The 24,498-nt window shown below is 41.8% G+C and overlaps 1 protein-coding gene across 3 annotated transcripts in view; it reads right to left on the bottom strand.

The window, feature by feature from the left end:
- Positions 1–24,498, bottom strand: part of PTPRG (protein tyrosine phosphatase receptor type G) — a 377,855-nt gene that overhangs the window by 20,342 nt on the left and 333,015 nt on the right. For all 3 annotated transcript variants that reach the window (XM_048957891.1, XM_048957892.1, XM_048957893.1), the window contains 2 exons: positions 18,217–18,308; positions 8,271–8,362 (listed from right to left, as the gene is read on the bottom strand). In XM_048957891.1, coding sequence (XP_048813848.1) covers positions 8,271–8,362; positions 18,217–18,308 — 184 coding nt within the window. The remainder of the gene's footprint in view (positions 1–8,270; positions 8,363–18,216; positions 18,309–24,498) is intronic.

Here is a 24,498-nt window from a genome sequence, read left to right as displayed (position 1 = left end):
CTGCCCTACAGTCACACCCATCAGGACTGCCCTGCAAACCAAATCACTGCAATCCTCCAACTCACATATTATACCACTCCTGAGTCCGATTTTCTTCTTTTACAACCTTCTTGACAAAGCAAACCCCCTTTTCATCATTAGCTTAAATATTTGCAGTTTTAAAACACATTTTTGAAAAACATATCAATGTTTGGAATTAACAAAATGGTGGAAGAAGCTGGTTATTCAAATCACTGCCAAGTCCCAGAAATCTCACCAAATAGAATCCATTTCCCCAAGGATGGATGGGGAAGTGCCGAATTACTTTGTACTACGGGCTTTAAAAACAACAGCATAGAACCTGCCTAAGAGAGAAAGTCATTAGGAGCTCAAAGCTGCTACAATGATCACAAGCTAAGTGACAGAGAAAAATTATCAAGAGAAATGCTATACAAACAGCAGATGTATCAGAGTTCAGCATTATGCAGACGTTTCACAAAGGAGATGCACTGCAGTTTTCATATCTTCCCCAACATTTACATTTTGGAAGTGCCAAGTATACTAAAACCTTGAACATTTTACAGCTTTTATGGCCACACGACACTCCCAAATAACAATTGCTTTTTTCTCCACAGGGAGAAATACACTACATTCACATTCAAGGAGATGAGCTGAGCAAAGACAAAGAAGAATCAGGCAAAACTCTCAGCTGGTCCTAATAGAATTTTCATAGTTCCATTTCTAGCACAGAAGAAAACCCACACTACAGTGTGTGCTTCCCCTGATGCTGTTTGTCAGCTCCAGTAAACAGGTGACTTCTGCTTATACAGCAGGCAGGATCAGTGCAGCCTCAGTCACAAATGGCAAAGCAGCATCACTTCCCTCTTGCTTTCATTTAATGACACTTTCTTTTACCTTCTATTTATTTATTTTTCTACAGGTTGAAATCATGTAACATCCTTGCTGTGCTGCTCGAGGTCACCCCTAAAAAATGCTCCTCCATTTCTGAAAAGCCTGACTTCAAACACATATCACTACAAAACTCTCTTCAGACATTATTAGCGTTGAAATATTTATGCCACATGCAGTGCAGATGAATCCAGTAAGGTTCTGTGGAGAATACTCTCAAAAGTCAGAGAATTTAATAGGGAATTACATCCCTGCTAAGGAATTTTCTCTGACAGTTTAAATACTACATAGTAAATGCATCCCTTTCTATTAAATTCTATAGGATTCTTCCATAAGGGAATTGTTGGTAAGGTTAATCACTTTAATTAACCTTTTTATGTTGATGCCGACTGTTTTCTCAGCTGTACGTGTTCCCAGCTGGCCAATACAAAGTTAATAGAAGAGGAAGATTAAGGGAAGATGGTGAAAAACACAGCAGTGGAAAAGACGGTCTTATGCTGTGAGAGCCGATCCTCTGAAAATGCCTTTTCTTAACACTGAACGTTTTAAATGAATTTTAATACTCTGGCAAACTGCTACAATGGTGGATTTCTACCCTGCACCCGGCAGAAGAGCAGCAAAAGGAGGCCGTTCAAGAAAAGCCTCCCCTTGCCAATGCGCCTCCTTTTTTCTTTTCCCTTGTCTTTTGTAACATCAGTGTAGAACAATAAAAGGCCATTTCAAGTTCAGCCTGCCTGCTCCAGTCCACAACGCAAAGAAGGCATTGGGGCACTGCAGCTGGCCGACAAGTGGCCAGAGGACAGACGACGTCCTCCAGCTTCCTGCTGGCTGGCAAGTCATTCATCTGCATGTGAGGCATCCCCACCTCGTATCACTGCTACAGCCTAAGTTTGCAGGCAAACGGCCAGGTCAGGTCTGATCCCAGGCTGCTCACTGCAGCCTTAACAAACTCTGCAATTAGCACTTAACTGCTTTTAGCATCTCAGAGCAGAACACTGCCCCTGTCACTACGTGCGTTATTCACCATCTCATATCAAAGGAACTTTCAGCTCTGGGCTCTTTTCTTCAGTTTCCTCAATCCTGCTTGGTCTCTTCTAGTGATTGTAAAGGTGTGCTGCTGCTCCTCGTGTTTAACTCTGCAGAACACATTACTGTCCAAAGATAAATGGATAAAGGATCTCATTCTGTCCTTTCAACTTATCATTGACAACCCAAGAAACCAAGTGCATCGTTTCAGTTGACTGTTAGTTACTGTAAAAAGTGTTCTAGTCTACGCTATTATGGCTAATTTAGCTTTTAATTATATTGTCCATGCTAATGCTAATTGGAATTTGATACACCCAGGTTTAACGACCCATTTTCATTGCCTTTCTGAAACAAGTTAAAGATTAGTTTCTCCTAAACTTCAAAGAATTTCCATTTAAGTGTAAAATCAAACAGCTCCAGCATCTTGCTGGCAATACAAGGCTCTGAGCAGGAATTTTTGCTACAGTGACTGAGCAGGAACTCGGTCTCTTGATTTGGCCTTATGCAGTGCTGCTGTTGTTTCCCATTAGTTCATTAAGGAGATGTCCTAGGAGGAGCTGAACTGTAAAAGCCTATGAATAGCAATGAGCAGGAGTCGTGAACAAAGGAAGGATCCTAATCTGAAGGGCTAAATTAGAGAAGATCCACTGCTCCGTTTTGATATAATTGTGGTATTTTTCAGTACCAAAGCAGTTCGTTCATCCGCCTTTAAGATCATTTTTGATCTATTATTTTAATCCCAAATTAGAGAGTTCTGTGGTAGTGCTCTTGCTGTTTCTTTTATCACAGCAAACATGAGCATGGCACACCAATAGAGACAGCAAATAGCATCTGAAGATCTCCCACAGGAGCAGTGTAGATTTTTGCAATAATTTAGCACTAGTAGAAACTCTCTGATGGCACTTACGAGAGAGGTGAGCTGGGGACAGCCTAGACAGAAGGGGAAAATAAATAAACCAAAAGGACTGAACACAGGAATAAGAGCGGAGGAATCATGAATAAAGAGTTAAAAATTGATGCAAGTGTGAGCAAGTTGGGACCACTGATGAGGCGTGCATGCTGCTGGGCTGTATACCCAGTGCTGCCTGCAGATGTGAGAGCAGCGGATGGTGGAGCATCTGCTCACTGCATCCTGCCCTTCGGTGTGTATGGAGGTGGGAATATGGCCAAAACCTCGCACTCCTCATGTGCAGCTATGGTTCCTCTGAGTGGGGCTTCTAGGCACAGACTTTTGAGAATATCATTAGTGACAGCCAGCCAGGAGGTATTTAAGAAGTGTGTGGATGTGGAACTAAGGGACTTGGTTTGGTGATGTGAATGGTAGGTCAGGTTGATGGTTGGACTTGATGATCTTAAAGGTCTTTTTCAACCTAAATGATTGTATGGTATCTGAATTTCTTTTGCTGTTTCTCTTCAACTTTATCTCTTAATTCATGCCAGCTTGTTGGTCTGGATCTGAGCTAGACTCCAGGAAGGTCCTCCTCTGCAGGGATCCTTCATCCTCCAGCTGCACAGTGCTGCTTCCCTTTGCTTTCACTGCAGCAATGCACAGCCTGAGAATACCCTTAATTATGGCAGTTTTAGGTCAGGTTTCTAAAACATTTCCCAATGCAGCAATGTTTGCTAGCAGCACGCTTTTGAAATGGCATCTTTCTACTGCCAAATTCCTTGGTGTAGATACTGTAATAAGTATGGGTCTGGTGTACGCTGTGTCTAATCTGTAAAGGACGCCAGTATAACTACACAGTATTTTTAGTGTCTCAAGAAATGTGCAAAGCACAGCATTATCTCAGTCTTCAATGCAGCCCTTCACAAGAGAATAACATTCCGAGGTCGCTGGTTAAAGAGAGCTTGGGACCCCTGCCCCGAGTCGCAACAACCATGAGAATAACGCCAGCAAAGCCCCATCACTGAAGATATGGATTCGTTATTTTCTTACTCTTTAAGACGTTTAGAAGAAAGGTGCCACTGGAGAATAAAGATATTTTCAATTTATGTGATGAGGGAGCTAGACAGCCTGCCTCCGAGTTCAGCGAGCCTGTTCAGACTCCAAATTGGCAATGATTCACTGTACTCGGACAGCCACAGGCAGGAGAGAGGTCTGCAGAGACGGCACTCACCTGCTCTAATCGCTCCTGCAGCAGTGCTGACCGACCCACTCAGAATTTGGGGGGAGGTAAATAAAATCATCGGATCTCAGAAATCCAAATAGGACATTATAACACACAAATTCACAGTTAGCTTTGGGGATGGACGGTGATTTCTTGGCTTAATGCTCCAATCTCAGAGCGAAAGGACATGACTATGAGAAGAAATTACTGTGCTCTTCCAGAAACAGGCCAGGAGGAGGGAGTGAAAAGCTTTACTGTGGGAGGTGGCACTTCACACTCTTTCTGATACAAGAATTTGGAGGGCACATGCCCTACGTAATCAGACTTGAGTATCAGGGGGACAGAAGATGGCGAATGTGACACCAGTTTTGCAAAAGAGAATCAGAAGGGATTTCAGGCACTACAGCCCACTAAGTCTGACTGGTCTATGGGGAAAACTGCTAGACACCATAATAAATAGCAGAGTTAGTGAGTGCCTCTAACACACTGTGGAGAGGTCCCTGAGGAAGCCCATAGGCAAGGACAGTCTAGAAGAGAGTCACATATATGGATTTCTGAAATGTTTTTGAAAAGGCCTCTCAGCAAACATTACTCAAAAAACTGATCTGTTGAGGAGCAAAAGGAAAATTCCTTTTGCATATGAACAGGTATTTACCACATGGGAATTGTCAGTGCTCACATTTCTCCAGTGGGACATCGTGGGGACCTAATCTATTCATAAATGGACTGCAAAGGAGACAAAGTGTGTTTATAATACAAAATTATTCAGGATAATTTAAAAAAAAAAAAAAAAAAAAAAAAAGCTGTTTGCCAAGGGAAGCAGAATGATCTCCCAGTACGAAGTGGCTGAATGATAAAATGGCAAATGAAATTCAATGTTGATAAATGCAAAGTGATGTACTTGAGAAAAACAACCCTAACTATATATACACACTGACAGCTTCTCAATTTGCTATTGCCATTCAGTGACGAGACCTTGGGGTCACAGCTGATAGTTTTCTAGAGGTGTCAGCTGAGTGCTCAATAGTTGTTAAAAAACAAATAGTATGTTAGGAAGGATGAAAGTAATAGAAAACCAAAGAGAAAACATCACTGTGCTCCTGCAGAACTCTGCAGTAAATCCACTCATTGCACGCTGTGCACAGTTTTGGTCTCCCCACCTCAGAAAGGATAAGGCAGAGGAAGAAAAAAGGTGTCACCCTAAGTGTACAATGGCTTCCTCAAACAACAGATCAAATACTTCAGATTTCAAAAATGTTGATGAAGGAAGGGATAATATCATACACAGAAGCACAGAGAATCATACGAAGCGTTTAAATGAAAAAGGATGTACTTTGTAATGCAAAAACCAGGAGACACAGAGGTGTTATCAGGCATGAGTTAAAACAAAAGGAAATCCTTTCTAGAGAAACAAATTGTAGAATTCACTGCTGTGGGAAGCTGGGCATCAGTGCTTTTAGGTACTAAGAGTCTACCAGGGTTTGAGAAGCAGCCAGAAATTTATGGAAGAAAAGTCTGTAAACGTCTATTAAACATAGCAATGCCAAGAAAATTCCTGGCTACACCTCTCAGTCTCTCCTCAGTCTTGTTCCAGTGCACACAGGGAAAGAGGCACCAAACCCTGCCCCAGTGCTGCCCAGTGAAAACATGGCATCTCACCCCATATGCCACGGCAAAAAGGGCTGGTGCTGCCTGGGAACAGGCCAAAAAAATTCCTTGAGCTTTTCTCAGCTTTAAGTCAAACAAATCCCAAGCTGAAATACAAAGAGTTACATCAGAAACCAGCACTGATAATGCAGGAGTGTGGACTTGAGTTCAAAAAGTTAACGTTGCTCAATATCAAATTGGGTGATGTCTAACTTATATCAAAAACTGAAAATTCATGGGACTCAAAGGAAATCTCAGCAGTTCTGTACATAGAGGAAAGCCCAGCTATCACCAGACAAGAAAGCTGGGTACCTGCACTGCAGTTACCCACAGGGAATAAGGAATCAGTTTGGATGTACTTTCCATCACAGGATTTGTGAGTTCCCAGTCCTTTTTTCCTCTGCACATGAAACGCTTCCTAAGCACATTCAGGAAAGATCTTGCTGTAATTACACTCGTTTTAAGAGGACGGAGGTAGCATTCATAAAATTTACTTTCACAGGCACCTTCCTCATTTAAAAATGAACTGCACACAACACAAAGCTGCCAAAAACACAGGCAGAGATTCACACCAAAAAGCAGGCATCGTTTCACCCACAGGGTCTGTGAACAATTCTGGCTTCACTCTTCCATCCCATCTCTGTGAACTGTAAGGCAGAAAATGAGGCCCCTGAGGTGTCCGCAGGGCAGAACATAAGCAATGAAAGGGAGCTGGGAGGTTGATCCCAACCAGCGACCTTCTTGTTCCTACTCCCTCTCTTCACTGTAGAAGATTTTGTTTAGTCTTTAGGAGGCAGAGACCACAGCGACACAGAAAACACAACTGATGCAGCTATGCTGACTTCAAAGGAGATTATCTAAATTTTGAGCCAGTGGGGAGAACGGAATTCGTGTGCAGTGCAGCTGGAGAGTTTAAGTTCCTGCTGAGGGGACCCTGCGCTCCCAGGAACAGGACTAATTGGCTCAAGCCATGTCTCCTGACTGGCAGCTATGGTGTGGCAACCGCAGCAGGGGGCTCTGGGAGAAAGGGAGAAATAGGGCTATTAGAGCAGTGTTTTCCTTCCCTAAAACATGGACGTAAGGTGTCCAACATTTGTTAATAGCAGTGATTTTGTGACAGCTGAAGCAAAGCCAGCTTAAAGCCAGACCAAGTTTACAAATGTGTTGGTGATTATTTTGAATAATTAAATGGTGTAAAACCCAGCTGTGATGAATAGCACTGGGGTCGCAATTCATAAATAATTGAGAAGAGTGAGTTGCATTTGATCATCCTGATCAAATTCTACTCTCTGGAGAATAAATGTTTGTCCTGAATACCATCAACATTGTTAAATGCCTCAATATTCCTGCTCAGCCATCCAGCCAGCAGTCAATTGAACTAAATCACTTTAACACCTTACACATTTGCCTTCCTCATGAATACAAAATGTTTCTAACTTGCACAATGGTTTTTGGGCATCATACAAAGCAGCCACTCTTTATAGACAGTAAACAAACAGCAACGATAAATGTTTTAAATGATCCCATTAAAAACAATTCCCACATACAGTCTTGTCTTTACTGCAGTAAGTAAAGAAGCTGTAGATATTAGGCCACCTATTTTGTTTCATTGCCTTGTTTGTAAGCAGAGCTGCCTGTGTAATTCACATGCTTTGCACAAACACACCTCTTTTTGCTGATGGGGAAGCCAGTATCCACAGCTCCAATGCAATTTCCTGGGGCTCCTCCTGTTTCTCTACACTTCTCAAAGTTTAGCTGTGATTGTGATTAGAACTGAATGCAAGACATGTCTAAAAACTAGGCAGAGAATACTGAATTCTTAGCATCCGACTGCAGTCCATCCTCACGCTATGTGATGTTTACCATATTTTGGCAGTATGGGTTTGGTAACCCAGTCAGTGCAAACTGCTTTCATTTCTTTGGAATTACTTCCAATTTACAGCATATTTATAGGTGATAATCTGTCCTAAACAGCTAGTAAGATGCAAATTTTAAAATACTTAACATTAAGTGAACACTCACGAACAAGCCTTAATCTTTTACTGGAACAAAATAACCAATTGCTCCAACAGCAATGGAGGAAGGACTCCAGGAACCGGCACAGTGCAAACGGAAGGAACAGCCATTGTTTGGGTTTTTTCACTGAAAACTATTATTCTCTCTCACACCGAGCACTGTTCTGCTCCTTTTGGGCAAAGGCTAAGTATCTTATTAGCACGACTTGAAAAAACAAATTCTGGGCCAACAGGACTAAAATCAGCTGCAGATTATAAAAGAAATATGGAGTTGAAAACAACTGCTTGCATCTTCATGTTGCAGGCATATAATAAAAACCAAGTAAGGTTCCCCTTAAAGGCACCAACTGTAATAGAAGCCCGCTTCAGACTCTTGCTCTGCGGTGTGGAGAAGCCTTCTGTAAACATCCAGTCCCAGACTGTTCATACCTGGTGGCAAATTGGTCTTTCTCTCTTCCTCCTGATGCATTTGATGCATTTACCTGACACGACAGCATCACACAGATGTCACACAGCCCCTTACTATTAATACGCAATTAACTTTAGGAAAACAACATTTTACTAGAGGATCATTAAATCATACCTCAAAGTCTTCTGAGAACCCATGCTGGTTATTAGAATACAGCTCGCTGATGTGTTTAACGAACTGCTTGACTGGAATTGCTTCCATATCATCTGTAGAAAGAAAGAGACACTCAGGGTTGCCATTTGTCTCATATGTAAAATTTCAAGACCCACTCTCAGCTGCAGACTTGGGAAATAAAGTACCGAGTGCTAACACAGGTAGATCTGAGTTCCCAGCGGTAGAGCTAGTTCAATATGCAGTAATAAGAAAGCCTGATAAATCTGGACAATTTTGGTGTACATTCATATTATATTTCTAATTCTAAGCACTGCAAATATGAATATTGAGTCTATTCCCTGTGAATCTTATTTAAAAAGACCAATTGAAATTCAAGCATTGTTTAGTTCTTGTATGCAGTTTGAAGGTAGCTGTGAAGGGAATGATGAGATCTTCTCTCCTTCCACGCTGTATAAAAAGAACAGTGTAGACCCAAAATAGGAAAGCACAGATCATAATTGCACCCAGTAAGTTTTTATCAGACTGAGCAGAAACGAAGACTTTTCTCCTGGAATGGAGGAATTACTAACTTTCTCCTTTTTACACAAAAATGAATCAAAAGAGAGAGAATTTAGCATGAAATTGGCTCTGAGCAAAAGAATAGGGAACATGACACCCACACTAATTTGAGCTTTCTCTCATGGCAGGCACTGTTCATAACACTGAATATGTCTTCCTCTGGACCACTTGTTCTTGCTCACCACGGTGCAAACGCTACCCTGTATTCACTGATAAGTGACCCGCAGACATTTTCTCAAAAGAAAGAAGCTAAATGCTTGACCTGAACTAAAGACAGAGACCATTTCTAGCACCTATGGCAGATCCTAACAAAACTGGAGCGCAGGACGGTTGCCTCATTTCTCACTCTTTCTCTCAAAAAAGGCATAGCCGTTGTTATAACCACCGCTGCAGTTGGTACAAACACTGCACTTGCCAAGATTCATTAGTTAATATTTTCAGTCTGGCATTTTGGAAATGTAAATTGCTATACAACTGTGATTACTTTCAGCATGTGAAATAATCTATTGCCTGATGGCTACTATTGTCTGACTGCATGATTTTATGGCAACACGCTGGTATTTATGTATCCCATTTAATATTCTTCTGAAGATCACATCTAGTTTATGTTTACTCCCAGTAATTCAGTGATGTATTTTTGCTCCCATTTCGCAGCCATATGGTTTGGTACTACAGCTGCATTATAATCTGGATTCCTTTCCTTTTGAACATCTACATTATGATAGAAAAAATCCAAATATTTCTACAGATACTTAGCAAAATTTAACGATAAATAAATAGATGTGACATTTACTGTATTCAGAGTGAAAGATCTTTGGCAGCTAAAACCCCTAAGCTGTCACATATGCTTTTCTTAGCAAAGGGTATGAAGATCTGTATGTGTAAATGAGGTTCTACTTTGGCAAGAATTTTATAGATCCAGCCCTGACAACCTGATTGCTCTCCAGCTGATGGCAGTTAATATTGACCATGTCATTACTTCTCTACTCTTATTTTATCAGGTAGCGCTCTAGGGTGGCTTTTTGCATCTATTGACATTTTCAGATTTCAATCAGCTCTCTTCTATTTTATTTACACGAGCCAATTGTTCAAGATATGTTTGCAATCTGATCACCTCCCGGTGTAGTAATGCTACTTTAATTAACCACATGCTCATTTGCTGAATAATAAAGAACTCAAAGCATTTGACAAGTGTATGTTCCTCTTAGTGAAAAGCTGCAGAATGCAGAAATGCTGCACTTAACAATATTTAAGTGCTAACATTTATTTTGTGCAATACTGAGTACCACCTCATAGCAACATTTGTATTAATATTTTTGATGCCAAGACACTTGAATGGAATGAGCTATACGAACAGCAGTCAATAGCAAGAGCCTGTAAAACAATCTTTCCTCTCCTGAAAAGTAACATCCTAAATTTCCCTGAAAATAGCTTGTGTGATGATAGCAATTTCACACACTGTCACAGGAAAAGATCCATATTTATTATTTTTTCTTGAGTAGTCTAGCCCAGCTGAGACCAACCAAGATCAAGGATTCACTGTAGCAAACTCGAGTGTCCAATTTAATTTTGCAGAAGGTAGAATTTAATTTTAATTGTGATCTGTGAGCCAAAAAATACATTAGAGATAACGCACTCTCCAGTCCATTGAATTCCCACCAATTTCAAGGATGGGTCTGAACCAGAGATCCATGGCAAAATAGGGTTAGTTTTCTTTTATCGTCATCACTGCATGGTGGTAGCATCTCTCCACCTTTATAGTCACTGTTAATTCACTTCTCTGTTGTTCACTACCCTTTATTTTTCTTCTCCCATTTTCCTCTTCTGCATTTTCTCTTCTACAACCACTTTGACTCCCCCCAGAAGCCATAACCCAATGCAATATCTTGCCCCACTTGAGAACATGGGAAATAAAAGGCAAATAAATAGTAAATACTGTTGATGTATGAGGTCACTGGGAGACACCGAGCTCACGCCGCTGAAGTTGCCCATAAACTCAGGAAAACCACGTTGAAACAAATGTAATGTTTGATCTCTGGAAGATTAGTATCAGAACCACAAACGTTAAAAACCCAATAAGCACTCATGATTTCCAGCCTTTATCCTGCTGGGATAATGTGGCCATGCTGACCGTGCAAGGTCTGGAAGGAGAAGCCATCGCTTGAGAGGCCAGGCAACTCTCGGCTGGTCAGGACATGGCTGCCTCCTGGCTGCTTGCCCATCGTGTCCCCTGCTGCTAGTTGCAAGAAAGAAGCTGTAAGACAGAGCCTATTACACTAACCAGTGGAAAAGGAAAGTGTTAATTTGGACCTGGAATTTTCTATTCATGACCTCCAACACCTTGCCCTCAGCCAGGAGCATTAATTACCCAAGCTGCGCATCCTTACTTGTGGGCAGTTTGATGGACCTCTGGTGAAATACATACCAATGTACTCAGTACTCTTAAATGGTATCTGCACTGATGTTACCTGAAGACAGCTCTGACCTTCTCTAAGAAAAGCAACAGATGTAGCTAAATGCACATGGAATATGCTTTTCCTTGCACTTTCTTCAGTCCAAAGGTTAACCTCCCCCTCCAACTTGAAAAGAATAGATTTCAATGACTATAATTCTTTTAGTCGATTGAAGGGACTAATGGAATCCTATAAAGGCTAATTAGGAGCCTTAACAGATATTCTGTGCTTACTTCCTTTTGCGTCATATACTTCTTCCCATCCAGAAACCAGAGTGACATTTGATATGGCCTGTATGATGCTTACATTTTGCAAGATCCACACATTCTTCAAAGAGAATAAGGAAATGCTTTAATAACATACCTTCACCTCTAATACCACAGACATAATTATCGCTCTTTCTGGCTTGTATTTAACCATCTGTTGTATCAGTGTAAGTGAAAGGATTCTGGATTTACATCATTACAAAATATGAGTTGAATCTGGCACCATACTGGTATGCTCAGATTTTGTGTTACTCAGAGAAAGAAGTAAGACTAGGTGAAAAGGGGCAAAAGTCTCCAATACTTTAAGATAACTACAATTATACAAATACAAATATATAAAAAACATTATTAAAAGCAATGTGATTCATAATAAAATCATTTACAGTCAGATACTACTGAAGCTGATAGATGGGGCTATCTTTGAGTACTATCCCAGACAATGAAAACTTCAGTGGAATTCCCATCTTCACTTGCAGGTCCAAGTATCTGAATGGAGTATCACAACTACAAAACTTAAGGGGAGCACAATGCATCTGATTTCCTGCTAAAAAGGAGAATGCTAAGAAGAAAGGTTTGTTTAGAAAGGATGGAAGAGGAAAACCTTCACTTATACCTCATTTTCTAAGAAGTGGCAGCAGACAATGCAGAATGCATACGCTTTTTTGGATGACAGGCACCTTCAAAAGAAGCCCTAAGTATGCAGAAGCAATAAAGTTAGGACAGGGTTACATTTAAAGTTTGGGCAATTAGCAATCCTACCAGGAAGGATTTTCCTCTACCTCCCACTTAATAAGCTGCCTTTGTAATGTTAAAGCACTAGAGGCCAATTGCAAAAGAAAAATGGAATACTGTATCAGAGATGGCATTTCCACATAATAAGATCTAGGACTCACTTTGACTCGTTTGTAGCCTGAGAGCTCACTGGTTGGTTTAGGAGTATTGGAGTGGAATAGACAGTTTTGAGTCAGCAATTAATACAGAAAGTCAGAAGCAAAGCTCTTCTTCATATTACCTTGCCCAGTTTGGAGTTTGGCAATCTCTGAAGGCTTTACATTTGATGTGCAGAAGACTTGGTACGAAGATTCTCCCATGTCTTTCACAGTGTGTATAAATTGTTTTTCCAACTACTATCTTATGCACTCTACTAAATCCAATATACTCCTTATATCTTATGCCTTAATTTAACATGAAAACTTATTCCAACTCAGTCAACAGCCATTCCATACGTACTAGATAGAGGGAAGGCTTGCAGAGCTATAGCAAAATCCTGCCTTTACGTGCAGTACTGCAGGAGAAGTAACTATGTGGAGTGCAATTCCAGCAGATTCATGTCCACAGCCAGTAATGGGGCATTCAGAGCCCAAACTTAAATAGGATCCATGCAGCTGTATCAAGCTATATCAGACTGCACACCACGCATAGGGATATAAAGCCCCAATATGTCTGTATCTGGTGTGTCTCTAGAAAAGCAGCTGATCACAAAGAATAATGCAAAGATTAATAGCACACCCTTGGGTGAAATTTGGCCCCAGTTGAAGCCGAGGTTATTGAAAATGTCCCATCAAATTCATTGAGGTCAGGTGTCCACCTCTAGAGAGAGGCTTAGAAAAAGACCTCTGTATCTACAGACTGTAAGCGGACTCTGAAATGCGCACATTTACAGGCACCAAAAACTTCACATACAGCTCAGATTTTGGCACTGATTGAAATTGAAATTGAAATGTTTAAGCAGGCAACTCCACTGCCAGCTCGTGCCCTAACTCACGCCAGTACTTGACTCTACAAGTAATCCCACGCATAAAAATGGGAGGTGCCCCACTTTCTTCAAAGGATTTTAGACTTAATGCATTTGAATTACACATATTTATACAGTCACAGCCTTTAATTCTGCAGCACATTGGCTTTTCTTGCTTTACTATTTAAAATAAGGATGCAACTGAAGCCACTGTATTTCATTTGGAATAATTAATTTTTCTTACTGATCACATTGCTTGCTGCATAACAAAAAAAGCCAGGAATATAAGAACAGTTTCATTTGTATAACATGAGCATCAGTCGATTTATGATACAACAAAGTCATTTAAAAACTCTTACTATTGAGAAGGTCTTTGCTTTCTGTGGAGTTCGTACCTGCATACATACTAAAAAAGCAATACAGTAGGTTTGGATGGAATAAGCAGTGCAGTAGGAGCTCAGAGCACCTGCTGAAAGTGCTCTATAGCTGGCATCATCTTGAAGCCAGTGACCTCATTAATTTAGAGAAATCATAAATTTAAATTTATAATCTAAATAAATGTCATTTAGATAAATGAAGATAAATAATAAATTACTGAGAGTTGATTAGTGGGGATACTCTTCCTCATTAACGAAGACACTTTTGTAGTTATTTGTTTAATCAAGCATTGTTTTTAATAAAAATGTCTTTCACTGTGAAAAGACACACAAAGCTGTAAGTACACCTGAGTGTCCAGAAGAGGAAGGAACTCTGAAAGAACACAGAATCCTTTTCTGCAAGATAATTACTGACTTGGTTATAATCAAGTCAAATGAATACAAGGGCAAATTTCTGATAAAGGAGAGACGTGAAAAAGCAGAATATGAAAAATCACCTGTGTAATACTGTAGCTACATTCATCTCTCTTGCTTCAAGATCTTATCTGCTACAATGCTATTAGCTATGTGTCAGTCAGGAATATAAAGATGTTAACGATAAAATTTTATATGTGTCAAAATAAGAGCTCAGTTTAAATCTGCTTGTACAAATCTTAGATCAGGCTATCATTAATTATAAATGCAATAGCAATATACTTTTTTTCCTTTAAGCAAAAAACCAATTTCAATCCAAGAGAATGAAACAATGAGAATTTTCCATTAGCGCAGACATTAAACATGATCTTATTTGATACTGCCTGCTAAGGAGCACAACTCCAATCTCACACATATCCATTCTCTGGTCCCAGCTGTGCCATTAATTACATATACTTATTGCATTTAAGGTTCAAGCACACGGATGTGCAACTCTGGAGCTCTCTGCAGTCCAGCATGACAGCCCTCTGAAAAGGATCTGTTCACGTTCCACGTGGCCACCATAAAAATGTGTTTGGGTGATTCAGTAAACACACGAAGCCTCCATTACAAGTACCACTATTAGATTGCTACCAGGAGCTCTTCTGTCCAGTACAGGAGCAGAGCTGGTGACACAGAAAAAAGGAAGGTGAACGTTCCTTAAAATACGTTGATATTTTCTTGGCTCCAGAGGACGGCTGTTTGCAATACTGCATTCATGAATTTAATTGAAGCTGAAGAGAGGCACAATTCACAATATGGTGCTGGAACATAAATCTGCAGGGAGCAGAAAGCGGGCGAAGTCTTAAACAGCTGAAGAACACTACCTCTGTGCTCAGAGAAAAACTTCATGCCCTTGAGAAACAAGTCCTCAGCTGCAGTTAGCACGTCCCTCTGTACCTCAGCAGTCCCTAGCATGGTGACTTACACAGTCACAGTCCCTAGCTCTGCTCCTCTGCCTTGGGATGCACCTTGAGACAGCCACATCTTAGCAAAGAACAGTGAGACACCAAGGCTCAGATGGGAACCTGCAGTTTCCTTGTCAAGTGAGATATCTCTTAAGAAGTATGACTGTGTTTCTCCCACAGATTCTACCACTAGTTATTTTAAATATACTAAATCAGAAGCTCAAATACTAGTAAAAAACAAAACAAAACAAAACAACAACCCTAATTTACTGCAATGCAGTATGCAATGTGATCCAAGCACTGGGAAGTGCTTCTGAGTCTCGCAGTCTAGACACTGCTGAAAGGACTGGCATCACATCTGAGACATTTTACTTATATTAAAAATGGTGAAAGACATCTGGAACAATATGCTAACTGAACCAGCTGCATGGGCCAGCCGCTCTGTTCTTTACAAGCTGTGTTTCTCTGGACTGTTTTTTTTTAACGTAGAATTTTGAGCTTTGCCTTGGTGTCAGTCCTCACCTATCTCTGTACGGATCTCAGGACAAGTCCTGCTGACAGCAGAGCCTCAATGCTTGTTGTGCCCATAGGCTGAGAGACGAACCTGGAAAGCCACAGCACGTTCCAGAACAACTCATGGACCAGAGCAGAAATGCTCTGAACAAACGACAGGGGGAGGTTGTAAGAGGATTTGGTGCTTATTCCAACGTTTGATACTATCTACGATACACAGAGGGGCACTTCTGCACTGCTATCATGGAGAAGGTTTTGCAGTGAGAACAAAGGAGGACTGATGGGAATGTCTTTTGTTTTGCAGCATGTAAAACATACAGATTTGCAGCTATGGTGCTGCTGCTATTCCTATTCAACTCCACCAAAATGGACCAAGTGCAGCTGCAGCCCAACTATGAAAAAGTACACAAATGGGAACAGGAGCTGGTCTGCTGAGGGAGATCTTGCCCAGTCCAAGTGCTGAAGATATCCATACAAAATAATGTACAGGTTGCCAAAATGAACTGGGTATGTTGGGCAAAGAAAAGGGACATAGAGAAATAATTTTGTTTAGCTGAGTTGTAGGGATGGTTCAGAATTCTGCCATTGATTATAGGTACGTCAGACAGGCATAACACTTGTGTGAGTTTACATTTACTCCTCAGCTGCAATATCCAGTGGTTGACTCAGTTGATGATGTCTCCTTTGTCCCACGTTTCTCTAGATGAAGTAGTGTAGATAATTATGAATAATGATAATGATTTGGGTCTCAGAGCAAATTCACACAGCTAACCACATGCCTATGGGTGATGTGGTTGCATGCGCAATAATCAAGCGTGTATGCCATGGGAAGGGAAGTAGATAATGAATAAAACCATTCCTTTACAAAAAGACTTTTTAGATTTTGGATCTGAAAAGTTGTGCTGTGTACCTCCTGGAGGCAGCCAGCAGATTGGCTTTAAAGTTCATAGATCTAAGGAAATAGAGGGTATGTGTAAGTAAGAATAGAATGTAGCAAAGAAAAAAAGAATGGAAACTACTTCTGAGTATGCCAGTAATGTCCACAGGGCAGAGCAGAGCAGAGCAGAGCAGAGCAGAGCAGGGCGGAGACACCAGCATCACCTCCAATACCCCTAAAGCTGCTTCAGGACATCACTGTGCCCAGGATCACGTATGGGCCCAGGATGAGCCAACCCCAACCTGCCCAGCAGTCTCCAGCTGCATCTCCCTGCATGCTGGGATCGGCCCTGGCCAGTTTGTAGATGTCTTCAGGCACACTGCTCTGAATCGCCACCAGCGTTTCTGCTTGCACGTAACTGAGAGTAGAAGTTGGTCCACTGAACTGTAGGTGGTAGATGCATGGTTCCACAAGGATCTATTCCAATATCTTTTTTAAGGTTGTATTGTCTAAGGTTTCACAAGCTAACAAGATCACTTCAAAAAAACATGCTTTTGGGGAAATGCCACTTATATTTTAATGTTGCAATCCATGTAGCAAAATAACACTTTCTCACATGCTTTGGCAGCTTCCACCAAAAAATTCCAAGGGCTTATCAATTCATCAGTTGCAATTAGTTCAAAGAAGAATTTTGTTATTTAATTTTTTTGAAGAAGTTTCAGTGGGCGGCCTATGCAGGAGCAGCAGCTGATGTCAGAGAAGAATATCATTTAGCAGTGAGAGTACTGGGGGAAAAAGGTTTCTTCTGGATCTCCAAACATAAGAAATGCTTAGGAGACCCTCAAGATATTTTCAGGAAGTGTCTCCCACCTTTGGAAAAAGGCAACATAGCCAGAATTTATGTTTACTAACTTTGAGCCTTATTATAGGCCAGCAGTACAGGTAGCAGCTAATAAACAGGGAGGCACTTCCAGAAGGCACTTCCTTCCACGGTGCTCACACCAACAATGTAAATTACAGAATATGACAAGAAATTCAGAATACACCTTGAAATGACAAGTACAAACATCTGATGGGCTGAGGTCAATCCAACATTTTGGGTACATTAATCCCGTGCATGAAACTATGCAACATCAAACAAGTCAGTGGCTGCAAAGGCCATTATAACACTGAGCTGTTCTCTGTCATCACTGCTTAAAGGAAGCTGGATCCTTGATAATTCCCAGTGGAAATGCCTCATTAATAGAATACAGTGCTAAACCCTGCAACCAGCTTTGCTCTCGACATAGCCGAGGGGAGAATTTGACCTTTGATAACTTGATTAATACCAAATTAACAGATGGTTTTGAACTTCACTCAAGATTGTGAGCTTATCCTTGTGTCTTGCTTTCCTCTCTGAGACTCAGCAAACACCACCTCTGCCCACATCAGAAGTGGGGGGCAAACGCCCAGACCTGAAGCGAGCAGTGGAGCTGTGCATTCTTTGTCCCCAGCCCATCCCAAAGGAGAGGTTGGTTTCACTTTGAATGCCATGTCTTGGTGTTTTTAAGAAGTGTTACTTGTGCTTTTGACATTTCACAAAGGTTATTCTGAAATTTCTATTAAAACAACATGGGAGAGATGCCTATGGAAAAGTACAACATTGGTACTCACAGCCCCATTACAAAGCACCTTCTATTGAATGCAGCAGCATCAATACCACTATTTTTTTTAACACACAATTCATCACAAGCACAACCTTCTCTTTTTTTGTGTAATCAAACAAGACTTAAAATAGCAAAAATATAGGGATTAAGTCCTCCTTACCTGGAATAGGTATGATGGGAATACTTTCATTGGGGACCACACGGGGTGAGCTGCTGTCTTCCACATAGAAATGGGCAGTCTGAAAACACTTTCTGTTAAAGGAGAAAAAAAGAAGAAAAAATGTTCATGGTGTGAAAAAGCCCCAAACTTTTGCACATTTGGCTTCTCCACTTCTGCTCCACACTTGCAGATGTTACAGTTTTAAAACACCAGTAGACAACATATTTGAGTTTTCAACAGTTTCAATTCTAACTCCAGGCTCTGGTGTGCTCTAATTCATTGACAGCTGACATCCACCCACCATAAGTGCCACTGCAAATTATTCTGAGGTACCACTGGAAATGAAAGTATACTCACAGAAGTCAGCAGTTGCAAAACAGGTTTCAAATACATCATTCAAAAACTGCACGAGAATTGTTCAGCATACAACTTAAGCCAAATCCACCTAAGACACAACATTTCCAGGCAACATACTTACTTACTTACTGTAAAAGTTTCTGCTGTGTAACAGTGGATAGATGGTAATACAGCATCTTTAACTGCTGCATGTCACAAAAGTTCTGCTGTAAAACTTATCCTTCAGACATTACTATTTGTATTATAAAACACTGGAGCCACATAACCCTCACCCCATCCTCCTCCTGCGAGCTTGTATTACTACAGAAAAACACGACAGACAAATTGCTTGGGCCCCAGGACTCATCACTGAAAAGGCCCATAAAGAATAGGAGAACTTAAATCCACCTGACTTTCTTTACCTGTATTTAATGCAAAGCAGAGAGCACAAGCTGGTCATCACAGAAAAGGTACTGAGCAGAATAACATGAAGAGATCCGAGGAGACTCTGCATGGTGATGTTAACTGAGGCAGGGTTTTCCAACACCAGCGTCACTCCTCATTGCTGACTTAATGAGCTGCTTGAGGCTGGAACTGAATATTTAATGAGCCTTGCTTGGTCTGAGCAGCTATTGTGACAAGAGAAGGGTCTGCTCTCATCTGTCAGGGCGCTTAACAATGGCTTCCCATGGCAGAGAGATGCCCCTCGCAGCCCCTAATGAACTGCTCAACACCTGGGCAAAGTTTGCAGGCGACCTCCGAGCTGCGCCTTTTGTCAAGTGTGCTGTTTCACTTGCTGAAGCGTATTTGCATGGAGTGGCTTACAAGTTTCTGCCTTGCAGTCTGCTCCTCTGTAATTTGGGCATTGTGCTCTACACAGAGAGCCCACTCTGCAGAGCCGGCTTTGCTGACATGGTGCAAGCAATTTGTGCTGCCTTTGTTTCCAACATCTATACGTGCCAGAGAGCGAAAAAGTTGCTGAAAAGCAAACCACTCTCTTAGGCAAAACCAGAAGCTAAAATAACCATGGGCACTTGCTTTCTGCTTTCTATGCGTTTGTACTTTGTTCTACACAATCACAGCACTTTATAATATGAGCACATGCTGCAGCAGCACAAGTACAACTTAAGACAATACAGAAGCAGGAAAGAGCGTCTTTCACAGCATGGAGTAACTGTCTCATAGCAGCTTTCTATTTTCAGACACGACGTCTTGCGTTGTGCTGAAGTTAGTTATTTAGTCAGTATGCTTTTGTTAAGAAACACCATAAGGTGAGTTGACACATGAGGATGCAAGATGTGCAGGAGTCTCAGCATTTAAGCACCACGGTTAAACTGCCCTCACCACGCTTGCTCCCCGTTCTCATTTTTTTTGGCAGCCTTTATTTTGGACAATGCACACCCTGGGGGCACACAGCAGAATAAATCAGTCACACAGAAAGAAGAAACTATGAATATGAAACAGGCAAAACGTTCCTGATTTTGATATATTTGGGGCTCTTTCCCTTGAGTCAATACAAGTCAGAAATCCTTGAACTGCTTCTCCTTGTAATGAAGGCCTTAAGAAGGTGTTTGATAAAAGGACAGACCTTTACTTAGGGATTTACAGGATTTTTTAAAGCTGATGATGCTTAAGAAAAGCAATTATTTTTTGTAATTTGCTATTTTAGACTCTGAGAGACTCTGATAGGCGACCATTATGGTTTTTTAATGCAGCCATAAGATAGCTTTTCCTTAATAGCTTCAAAACATGTAATTGTATTGCATAATCACATGGTGTGATACTGTAAAGCCCATGGTGGTGATAGCTGAATACCCAGAGCAGCATATCTCTGCTGAGCACAACACTGGAATAACAACACATTAAATGAATATTTTACACAGTAAAGTTTGCTGCAATCATTAATGTCATTAACAATTCTGTATTTTATGCCTTGTAGACTTTCTGTAGCTGTTTCTGAAAAGACAACCACCACACAATTTGAATAAAGGTTTTCTCAGTTACAGACACCACACTAAAGCACACCCTTATACACATACATCACATAGCATGCCAGATACTGGCACGTTACATGAACACATGCCTCACAAACTCCTTTTTCAACCTGCTCACAGCTGCTCTAAGTTCTCCATGTTTACCCCTGAGCTCACTGAACGCAGCCTGCAATGTCCACACCCCTGGTGACTCCCCCATTTCTGAGGTTCCCAGTGACGGTGTGAGGCAGCACTGATGGGACTAGGCTTGATCCTGACAGCAGGACCAAGTGGACTAATCTTTAAAAGACCTTTTCCAAGGGGCTCCACAAACTCACTGCATGAGTTTTCCAGCAAGTTTTGCTTACTGGACCTCAGCCTTACTCTTGCACCTCTCTTCTGCGCAGCACCAGGAGGGAGCATCCATCCAAGGGTGCCATGCAGATGTCTCCAAGCTCTGAAGTTTGGGTTATGGCCATCTTTCAGCCTGACTAGCTAAACAGTTGCCTGGATCCAAGAGGAGCCTCTTGCAAACTCATCGAGTTCGCAGTAATACATACAGATAGCTGGGATCCAATCTACAGGAAGCCATGTCAGAGAATTCAGTATCTGCCTTCTTCCCCAGTTCAGGCTGCTGCTTTCTATTTCCTGGCACGATCCTCTGCCCATTACCCTTCTCCATATACAAACCTTAAGTGGCAGCAGTTGCTAAGGCTACAAGGCTGCAGTAAATTTGTGTGTCTATGGGAAGAGCTGCAAAAAAGTATGGATGAGAGCAGAAAATTGCTTGTTTCAAGTCACTGGACAAGCGGCCATGGAGAGAGGTGGGAATGGATGCAGGGCTAGACAAGGTGTAAGTCTACAACTGCTTTCATGATGAGCACTTCAGCTTGTAATTTCTAACCTGCGTGTATACATGTTGGGATGTTTGTGCCCGTGTATCCATTTGCTCAGAAAACCAATGGAGCAGAAAGAAACAGAGTTGTTTTTTTTCTTCCTACAGAAGCAGTCCTTACTGAATGAGCAATCTGGATGTCAATAGCATCCATGATGATTACAATTTTAGCAAGTGAAACACTAATTTTAGAGTAATCCTACAAATTCAGCATTGGCTGAGGAAAAGGAAATCACAGCTTTGATTTTTCACTTCCAAAAGATTTCAGAGCCCCCACATATTTTCTGCACCATACCAAAGAGTCAGTTGTCTGAAATACGCCTGTGTGCAGTGAAGCACACCGTTTTCTCTAGCCCCATATGCTTTTTTGGCTCCTTTTCCCTAGGGTACAATAACTGTGCGAGATTGTGGCGATCAGACACACAATTGTCACATATGGACAGAAAGGCAGAAAGTACAACACTGCAAGATTAGCATCTCCCTGGAGAAGGGGCAGAGGCAGGGGCTGGAGAGCAAAGACAGCTTTAGGGAGTGCATCCCCCTGCCCAGAGTCTTTTTGCAGAGATACTGACAGCGCTTTATTAAAGCAAAGCAGCAGAATGTTAAATGCAGAGCAGCAGCACCTTATTATCACACTGCAGGCAAAAAGAATATGCCGAGAGATGGTCCTGATTAGCTGGGTTAGATGCTTGTTCCATCTCCGCTGAACAGAACAGCAGATTAGCTTCAGTGAAAGAAGAGATGTCTCGTGAGATTTTGACACTCCAAAAGGGTTTCCTTGGTTATTAGTTAATAAAACTCAAGCAGCTTCTCCTTTATACTCATCTAAAAGCGAGAGAGAGAGCCAGATCACACCACAGCCTGAAAGCATGGATGCATTTTATTTTCTCGTAGAAGATAATGCCTTTGTGTTTAGTTAATTCTGCCTCCGGTACAAGCGCACAGCGTGTGCTGCAGTCCATGAGGGCTGGGAATAGCTCAGAGGGCAGCATTTGGCCTTTGCTCCATGCACTCAGCCTTGCAGCATCCCCTGATCCGTGCTGACAGGCGAGGGACCCGCGCTGCCCAGGAGCAGCTGAGGCAGAAGGAGAAGCAGCAAGGGATTGCTGTGGTGGAGCAATCAACTGCCTGCACAGTGGCTCACTGGCATCATCAGAACAGCAGCTGAACGTGGGAAAATATCAAAGAGGAATGCTTTGCTTTCTGGGGACATCCAAGAGCTGTGTCCTTCCTCACACGCAGAAGTGAGTGGCATGGTCATCCATCACTTGCACACGAGGGATCTGCTCTTTCTTTCCACAGAAGTTTCTGTTGGCTGGAGCCAATGTGTATTCTCTCCCCAAGGCTACACAGATTTATTCTTTATTTCTGCAATAGCACCAAGGAACTCTATGCTCCTGGTTTCTTTGCAGCCACTCTATTCTTGGGTCATTACCTCCTAAAGCATGACCAATTTGGGGCAGATGGCTCAAAAGGGTCCTGGGTGCCTATTCACTGTCATCAGTGCAGGGCAAACCTTGTCCTCTGGGTACCCTTCTTCCAGAAACAGCCTCCCACAGATGGGAACTCTGCAGAATGTACATTTGTTAATGAAGAGGTGCTGCAACCACCCTACTTTCACACACAGCCTCTGCCTTGTGGGCAGGACAGACTGAGTAGAAGTCAAACCAAGACCTACAATGGACCTCCGTACCAGGCTGCACAGGACACAGCTCGCTCTCTATTGAATGCAACCTGGATACAAGCATTCATCCACCATGCCACTCTATCCCAAGGGGGGCTGCAAGTAACGACCAAATAGGGCTACAAAGACAGGAAATTATCCCTTTCACTACCTCTGTGCATTCATTCTCACTTTCAATAGAAGAAAAGATGCTTCAGATTCTCATTGAACTGTTTTGCATGTTTTCCAGGAGACACAATTAAGATTGGTTTCTGCTGGCACCAAAACCAGAGTATGTATGCAGTCAAGTGTACTGGTAACACATGGCTCTGCACTTTAAACTAGCTTCACTATTCCTTGGCAAGCATTTGTCACTGTCAGAATTGGCAATGACTCCTCAGAAAAGAGCCGCAGACTACGAAACAACAGAAGTGCTGCAAATCACGACCATGTCACCAGCGGAGCAGTGGATGGGAGCCTGGACAACAGCTGTCTGCAGTCTGCACTGCTCTAGCTGGGGTCATCAGTCACTGATTTTTATGAGCAATAAAACTGACTCAAGCGCTCAGAAGAAAAAGAGAAGAGAAAACCACACAGAAAAAGCTGATCTTATGAATATGAATAAGTGAGCAGCATGGAGCACTGATACACCGTTCATTGTATCAGAGGGACATCTGCATTTACTCTTTTTTAGCCAGAAAATGGCTTATATTGCTCCAATTTTCTACAATTATTTTCCTTCTCAGGTCTTAATGCTTAACAATCAGAATCCAAAAGCTTTCTACAAAAGAACCTGTGCTGTGCTGGAACAGTAACAGTGTGAGGGCTGACTGAACTTGAGCTATGGGAGGATACCCAGAGCAGGAATGCATAAAAATTAGGACAGCAAAGGAAAGGTGGTAAAGATGGAAAATTTCCCTGTGATGTTCCTGCATCTCCCTCCTGAAGCCATTTGCCTTCTCCCCAACAAAGCAATTTCTGCCTGTAATCTTCTTGAGCAGTGCTACGCATCATACAGATTTGATAACTTGAGAAGTCTAGACAGTACATGGGTAGATTTCAGAAGTTCACAGCTGCCAACTCCTCGGCAGACAGAATGGTGAGATGGAGGCTGCCCCTTTCAGAGGGCTTCCTCTGAGCAAGGACAAATGCTTTCTCACACCAGTGAGCTGTGGCACACCAACACACAGTCCCATAGAAGCCAAGAACCTCCAAATGCTAAATGACCACCAGTCCAACTGTGCACAGTTTAACATAGAGAAATAAAGACAAGAAATACGCTGGGAAAAGGCAGATAGAAAAAAAAAATACAAAGGTGGACAAAACTCAGAGACTGTATTTGGGATGGAGAACACAGTGCTGGTAGAATTCTCCATCTGAAAAACTAATCTGCAAACAAGGCAGGGGATTTTTGA

The sequence above is a fragment of the Lagopus muta genome, chromosome 11, assembly GCF_023343835.1.
Source record: "Lagopus muta isolate bLagMut1 chromosome 11, bLagMut1 primary, whole genome shotgun sequence".
NCBI lineage: Eukaryota > Metazoa > Chordata > Aves > Galliformes > Phasianidae > Lagopus > Lagopus muta.
The sequence above is the reverse complement of the archived record's forward strand: the minus strand, read 5'-3'. Positions and strand labels throughout refer to the sequence as shown.